Below are 8,253 nucleotides of genomic sequence, written 5' to 3'. Positions count from 1 at the left end.
GCAACAAGTCGAGCATGGAGAAGGCCCGGATACTGGCTGCAGGGAGGAAGAAGAAGAAGCAGGCATCCTCGAAGAACTGGGAGGATAAATATGCAGCGTTTAATCAGCTATAAGAAGGTGCTGGGGTGTGGTTTTAATTGTGCGTTGTAACAGGTAGGTATTTGATAGGTTTGTGATATAATACAGTGAAACCTGTCTATAATGACCATCCTAGGGATACAAGAAAAGTGGTTTTTATAGGCAGGTGGTCTTTATGTGAAGGTGCCAATAGCAGAGATGCCAACTGTTCCGTTTTTGCCGTATTTGTTCCGTTTTTTCGCTATGAATACGGCAGTACATTTTTTGTATGTTTTGTTACGTTTTTTTAAATTTTTTTTTTTTTTTTTTAATTTTTAAATTTTTTTAATTTTTTTTTTTTTTTCATTTTATTTTTTTTGTTAGTGATATTTTTCTTAATTTCTGATCATGGGCTTTGTGTCGTAAGTGTATTATGCACCTACATCTTAAAACGATGCACGCAGGATGGTGATACGGGCCCCAAACTGCGCACATTGCGAACAACCCACGTGTGATGTATGCACGTCGCGCTCCGATCCGGATACGTATACGTGGTACTGCCTGGTTTTTTAAGCTCCTCGATTGGGCGATATGTTAAGTTGAGAGATTTTTTCAAAAATACTGTTTTTTGTCCAAAAATACTGTTTTTTGCTCTTAAGAATACTTATTTTTGTTGAAGAAGGTTGGCATCTCTGCAATAGTACATGTTTGAATTAGAAACCAAAGGGAATGAAAAAAATGTGGTCTTTGTAGGCAGGTGGGTTTTGTAGACAGGTGGTCACTAAAGCAGGTTTGACTGTAAACTACAAATACAATAATAATAATAATGTATGAGATTTTTAGGGCACTAGGTCCACTGAAAAGCTAGTGCTTGAGGGATACTTATGAAACAAAACAGCATAGTAAGCAACGAAAGGGAGGTAAGATAGGACTTTCAAGAATTACAGAGCAATTAATTATATGATGAATGAAACGGATGCATTTTAAGATTATTTTGAAACACTCCAACTGATCTGCTGTTATGAATATCGCTTCAAAGACCCTGCATGAGCAAAGGTTCCACCCCCACACTTTAGTACTTTTAGGAAGAATAAGAAAACCAGAGTTCTGAGAGCGTAAAAATCTGGACAGAATGTCAAAGTCCTATTGCACTGTGGAGCAGAGCTATGGACGCAATGAAATAAAGCAAAATAATTATGGCTGCTTTGGGGGGGGGGGGGGGGGGGGTAAAGGAGTTTGTATTTATGATGAATATTTTGGATGAATTTTACATTAAAAATAGTCAAACATTTCTAGTAAGGCCACCCAAGAGGAAAACACAAGCAAGTGACCACTGTACACAGGTTGCCTTTCCAGACAGGTTCTTCAACACACATTTTCTCCCAGAAGGATACAAAACGTGTGACCAGTCACTATAGACAGGTTTGGCTGTAACGGGGCAAGATGTGACTGGGTCTCTGCTATCATTTGAGGAGGGTTCAAGCAGATATTCTATGACCCTTTTCTATTTAGTTCAATTCATTTCCTTTCCATTTATGCATTATTTCAATAAATTCATTTATCGCTTTTGGTTTCTCTTTTCCTTGACAGTATATACATGTATTTCTTCATGCTTCCAATTCTTCGGTATGTGCTCACCACCGACTCTGCCTGCGTCTCCTCCTGATTAGTCAGGTGATCAGAGCTGGTCACATGATCATCCAAAGTCACCTGATCACTACCACCAATCACATGATCATCCCAAGTCACCTGATTACTACCACCAATCACATGATCATCACTGGTCACATGATCACTGCTAGTCACCTGATCTAATCTCCTCGCCTGGTTAGGGCTTGACCAGCAGCGAAACAACGGATCAGCTATGAGAAGAGCGCCATCTATTGTCAGCAAACCAGTGTATAATGGTACGGGCACACGACATATGTGATTACAAACCAGTACATATTATATCAATACTTCTCAGTACTTAAACAAGATGTACTCTAGTGTGATTAAAAAATGTAAAGTTGATAGATATTTTATGGTATATTTTATCCAAAGATATGAAATAGATACGTATATAGCTACTGAATAGATCATTATTGTAATGACTCGGACATTGGTCCGAACTTGAAAGCTTTTCCAAGGTTTGACTGACCAAGCAACAACTAATGCATGGAATTTGTTTGGGTCATAAAGGGTGGCCGTTTGAACAGCTAATGGAATGAGTTGGTTCTATTGGATACCTTTTGCCAAGAAGAAACATGCATTGAGTTTTATTTTTTATCCGCAACCGTTAATCTAGCCACATTTTTAAATGGAGGTTAACCAGTTCATAGTGGAAAGTTTTTCTTGCATGGCCCTTACTGATAGACAAAGATTGAATGCATCATGAATGGTCTTTTAATAGATGAATTATCATAGGATCACAATACGCTCAAAATGGCACTTGATTTCCTCTAGAACTTCTACAATTTTAGTTGTAAATTGAGAATAGTATGATCTATTTCTTAAGCTGTATATATTTTAAGTGTATGAGTGCATGCCATTTCACGATCACACGTTCACACACAACATGTGTGCAGTATTTCAAACAGATTGTCGGCTAAAAATTGATCTTGAAAGCACATAAAGATTTAGATGTGAAAGAAAAACTTCTAAAGCAAAGTTATATTGTTTTGCTTCCTCTCATGTAGCTCGTCATAAGATTATCATATAATAATTCATGAGTGGGTTATCGTCCGCTAGCAGATATTTTCGAAACTAGTTTTCATGTTGCGAGTTGCATTTTGCAGCTTTTAGCCTTTATCTCAAGACACTTGAATTTTGTGACTCAGCACTTGAACTACAGTGTATTTGAAGTAGTCTCATAACTTTCTATGACTTCCAATTTCTGTTATGTCAAAACGTGCATGTACCTTGGAAAAAAAGCAATGAAATAAGCACGATTCTGTGTCAAAAATATCATTCCTTTCAATTTCACCTCAAGTTTTGTTTGAAATTATAGTTTGCTTAGTCTTTCTGCATCATTTATTCACAAATCTCTGTGTTGGTATGATAACGTAATGTTTATATTGCTGTAGTCACACACATTGTCACAGTGATTTTTAATGTTGTTCGATACCCTTATTTTGAAAGTGTGTCAATTCAAAAGATGTGTAAAAAATACTCTAGGTCTTGTAGGTGCAAAATAAATCATCCTCGAGCATTTCACGACACCTGTTGGGAGGGGAGGGGGGGGGGGGGGGTTGGATTCTAACCTCCACAAAAAGAGAAATATTTTGTACCAAAATCAATACTTGCTGTACGGTATACAATGTACATGTAACTCTTTAAAGGTAATACAAAGTTTTGGTATAGGGTCATGAATTTGGTTCAAATGAACATATTGGAAGCATATGCGATCCTACAATATTCAGTGATCGTTGTCGCGGTTGAAGTGATGAAATTGTAAATAATAAACTCTTTATGTTGTATAGCGCCCTCTCAAGATCAATATATTAATTTAGCTATAAAACAATGTTCTCTGAATAAAATCGACCGATTTGCTATTACCGTTTGGAATATATATATCACAAATACATATTCTGAGATTTTCATGGTCGCAGCTACCATCGTATGGTCGTAGGCGCTATTTGAAATTAATCAAAATTTACCGGGAGCACCGGTAAATTTGTGTATTCAATGAAAACAAAGTGTTTTAGGGGCTAATTTTGTTAGTGCTTATAATACATCCATAAGGGCATCCATATATATCAAAATTGTAAAGAATCACTATCCAGCCAATTTTCAAAATTTACCAAAACTTTGTAATACCTTTAATGATATCAACCATCCTTAGAATAGTTTTAGATAGTATCACAAAGCAATAGTATTTCCATACAGAATATTCAAGTTCATGTTTGTGGAAGCGTAGGGCACATACATGTAGTAAGCAATAGAAAAGGATAATCCATACTGACTTTGTATAAAGAAATTCTTGAAATATGCGTGTGAAACTGTCAATCAAGTTTAGTGTGATTGTTTAATGCATGTTTCGATCACAGACGAAAGTGTTCCTGAAAATGCAAGATTATAATTATAGATATTTTTCTACGAATTGAAACTTAAATGAATCTTATAAAAGTACTACTTTTGTTTCTGATTTTTATTCCTTACTCTCTTTATCAGTCTTGTATAAACTAGTTGTTAAAGGATTTTTTTTTTTTTAAATGTTTGAAATTTAGTACTACTTTACGATTATATGCTGGCAATGTGTTGTGCTGTATATGCAGATAGAATTTAAAACATTGACAAGTTCGACCTACAATTTGTGGTGGTTGTTTATTGTTGAAAAGGTATTTAAACAAATTACTTATCAAAAGCAGCAGTGTTGATGTTTATGGTGCATACAAATGGTTTATATGAAAAGTATATGCTTCAAAGAAGAGAGTCAAGGAAAATGAGAATTCTAGAAATGTTTTAAAAACGTGAAGTACAGACATTTTAATGTCCGCAAATTATTGAAGTACATGTAAATTGTAATTTAAATTGTGCAAAGATCTGATTTCAATGTTTCCCAACAACAATGCCTGATTATACAAAAATTTGAGCTTGTTTAATACTGAAAATTGGATCATTAAAGCTGCTGTATATAATTGTCTATTAAAATCAGAACTACAAGAGTTGGGATGGCTGAGGGCAGTATATAGATTCAACCATAGTTTGATGAGACAGAGAGTTATGCCACAGGAAGTTGCTTCTGATCTGTTGGTCATTTTATAGGCTTCAAATACATCATGTAGTCCCTCCCATAGAGATTGTTGTGGGAGGAAACTACATATTTGGAGCTCCATGATTTGACCTATGACCTTACTTACTTCCTGTAGATTTGTCACCATGACATATCTCTCTCTCTCTCTCTAAGTTATGATATCATATAAACTTGAAATCACAATAAATTGCCTTTGAATTATGCATGGTTAATTGTGTGTGAGTCGTGAAAGGTTTAATGCTGTTATATAATAGTGTCTTATCGTGTGTACTATTCATCAGTACCTTGGCCCTCTTTCATGAAACTTATTATCAATTACAAGTTACAATGACTGTTATAAGCTACTGAAATCCTTGTATTTGATTGGCTAAGAGCAGATTTGTCATAGAAATTTAGCATTTGTTATTGATAAGAAGTTTTATGAAACGGGGCCCTTATGTGTTACTATATATAATCATCAGTGTGTATACATGTAGCTATGGTATAATTTGACTTTGATAAACTAAACCATGGTTCTAAGATGTGGTTGACTGTGCTTTTTAACTCTTTCAGGACAAGATTTATTGTAAGGGCTAAATTAATCACGTTTTGTTCTTCAAATTGGCAACAATTATATATTTCTTTTATCGCTACAAAATATAATGCCTCTGAAGAGAGTATACATTGTTGAGAATATTTTTGAAAAATCTGTAAAAAGTGGCCAATTTTTATTTAAATAAACCTGATTTTGAATTTCTCAATGTTAAGGATTTTAAAGCTTACTTTCCTTTTAAAATTTACCGGCATCAAACGCAATATGGTCATGAAACAAGAACGCATACATTTTGCCTTTTCTCCTCGTACACGTGGCATGTTTTGTAGATCTCTGAATCCAAAGTTATTTAGCGAAACCACGAAATATGGAATGATTGTCGCGAAAGGGTTAACGTGATGCAACGCCCTTCAAATTATGATTGAGATAGCATATTCACACTTGTATCTATTTGGACCAAACTTTGTATTTTACTGTATGATTATTGCTTAAATAAGGCATCACCTAAATGTTTTTCTTCTTCTTCATCTCTTCATTTTTGCGGAGGTGGATTTCTTTTAGCCATTTGAGTTTCTAAGACATTTAAAAAAGTCATTCTTCCAAAACTAGGTTTGATTTTTTTTCTTCTTCTTATTAAGAAGGGTGACAGTTAATGTAGAGGTTCCAAACTTTTACGCAAATCCAGTACCTGTATTTCATTTGAGTAGTGTAAAAGCATTTGTGTTGGAATGACCAAAATATCTAGAAAGCGTGTTCAAGTAGCTATAAGATGTATGAAATCAATCAAAACATCATTTTGTGCACATGCATACTTTAGTTTTAAAATAGTCATTCAAAATAAACATTTCATATTTGCATATATACTTGCATACCCAGATAAACGCATTGGTACTATACACTGAATGTGCGTGTAGCGATAGCATTTAGATTTAGGTAAAGTCACGAATATAGGAAAATCTTCAAAATTGGTGCATTATCGTGCATATATATGTCAGATATATTTGTCAAAAAAATTTAAGTAATTTTTCCACATGTGTATAGTGATTAGTTTGATAAGGAGAAATTATGGCTGTAAATAAACTTCTAAATATCTTATAAATGCATTTATTTTGTTATTATTTCGAAAGATAAAGAGCTTGTATAATTAACCTTGCACCTAGGTTCGTCTTTTTGTTCATAAAAGCTATCTTTTGTATTTGCTGATGATTGTAATTTTGCTGTTTTTCGGGGAACTTTTTATTGCACATCGAATGTACTGTAGTTGTACAGGATAGGAGAAAAAAAAATCATGAAATATGTAAACGATACCAAGACTTTGTAATAAATCTGTCATTTTCTTTGATATTTCATCCATTATTAGGTTTTTTAATCGCTTCCTTTTCATCGCTATGATAATAAAATAAGATATGAATCAACAGATATGATTATTGTGTGTTTTGTACTTGTAGAAATATACAGTTCCGTAAATAACTAATTTATTTTTACCCATTGTAAATTGTTTGTTTTTTGAAACTCAAGAATGAAAGGTTGACTGGTTGAATAAGGGCCTTTGTTGAATAGTGTTAGATGAAAGCATATCAAAGATAAACTCCAGTACTGGTAAAAAAAAAAAAAAAAATTCTCACAGAATCAAACGAAACTTACACTGAATGTTCAAGATTACAAATAAATGACATGTGCCAAACAATTTTGGAAGAAAATGTATACTGGCTGAGTAATGAGCATAGAAAGACAAGGAAATCAAGGTAGTACTAGCCCCGACACCATGTGTGTTGTCCCATATATAGCTTTCTATGTGAGTGCTTGTTACTTTACCAAGACTCGGTCAAATTTATTATGATTTTGATGACTCCAGAACCTTGCAGTGCACACCAATATTTACATGCTACATGATCAACTGTTTCTGATCCTTTCCACACCTTTTCTTTCACAATGAAATCGCATCACCAGTACTAAAGTTTATCTTTAATGGGTCACATTCTTAAACATATATTGGGACAAATCAATTTTCACATACTTTAACTATTACAAAACTGTGTAAGGGTATGAGTAATTTAGTAGTTACCTAATAGTAATTTGTATAGTCAAGGAAAAATGCACCTTAGTGAGCATAGATATCTCTTCAGAGCCAGGGTGTCTTTATCCGAAACAAATCAAGATCAATGACATCCAAAACTGTCTCTCGACTTGTCCGCCAAGTGTTCCGCAAAACTGTTGTTGCCACTGTTCATGCATACCCCCAATAGTCGAGGAACTATTCACCTTTTCTGGGCATGTATATTGTCTATTCAGAGCAGAAGGGTGTTCGTCCAACATATCAAAATAAAGAAGTAGAGGTGTCGTAGTGGAGTGGTTCAAGCACTTGATTAGAAATTCAAAGGTCGTGGCTCCTATCCCCGACACGGCACTAATGTCATTTGGCAAAGCATCAATCTACATTTGCCACTCCATACCCAGGGGAGAAATGGATACCTGGTAGGATGACGAAAGCCTTTGTGTTGATAGTAATTCAAATTTCCATATGCCCCTACATTGAGTGGAGATGGTGCACATTGTGCATGAATGAATCCGATGACCGCGGTAAAATCTGAAAAGAGTAATGGAGACCTCGCAAACTATGTGAAATGCATTTTAGGGAGGGGAAAAAGACGAGTGAAGAAAAAATGGACGGGATCTGGACTACCCTCCCCTATGCGCTCCGTCAATTAGCCAAATCTGAAGTGGTATTTCTAGGTGCATCCAAATTAACTGAGAGCCCATGATACCGACAGCCCTCCAGAGTCGCATGTTGGTTTCATGAACCCTGAGAAAAGTTTTCAGAAGGCCTTAAAGACGGACATGTCTGTTAGGTTGTTGGGCTGTTGCGTTCGTGAACGCTTACACAAACTCTCAAAGACCCTCTCTCTCGGTCATCAGTCGTAATCCATTC

General features: G+C 35.1%; 1 protein-coding gene across 1 annotated transcript in view; it reads left to right on the top strand.

Annotated features, from left to right (window-relative positions):
• Window positions 1-3,192, top strand: part of LOC115918512 (Na(+)/H(+) exchange regulatory cofactor NHE-RF1-like) — a 32,570-nt gene extending 29,378 nt beyond the window's left edge. The window contains exons 4-5 of the mRNA XM_030981349.1: window positions 1-153; window positions 1,648-3,192. The exon at window positions 1-153 is cut by the window's left edge and continues 70 nt beyond it. Coding sequence (XP_030837209.1) covers window positions 1-113 — 113 coding nt within the window. The 3' untranslated portion in view covers window positions 114-153; window positions 1,648-3,192. The remainder of the gene's footprint in view (window positions 154-1,647) is intronic.
• Window positions 3,193-8,253: the final 5,061 nt, after the last annotated feature.

The sequence above is a fragment of the Strongylocentrotus purpuratus genome, unplaced genomic scaffold (genome assembly GCF_000002235.5).
Source record: "Strongylocentrotus purpuratus isolate Spur 01 unplaced genomic scaffold, Spur_5.0 spur5_contig_821, whole genome shotgun sequence".
Taxonomy (NCBI): domain Eukaryota; kingdom Metazoa; phylum Echinodermata; class Echinoidea; order Camarodonta; family Strongylocentrotidae; genus Strongylocentrotus; species Strongylocentrotus purpuratus.
Note: the sequence above shows the minus strand (reverse complement) of the source record. Positions and strands in the feature narration are given on the sequence as shown.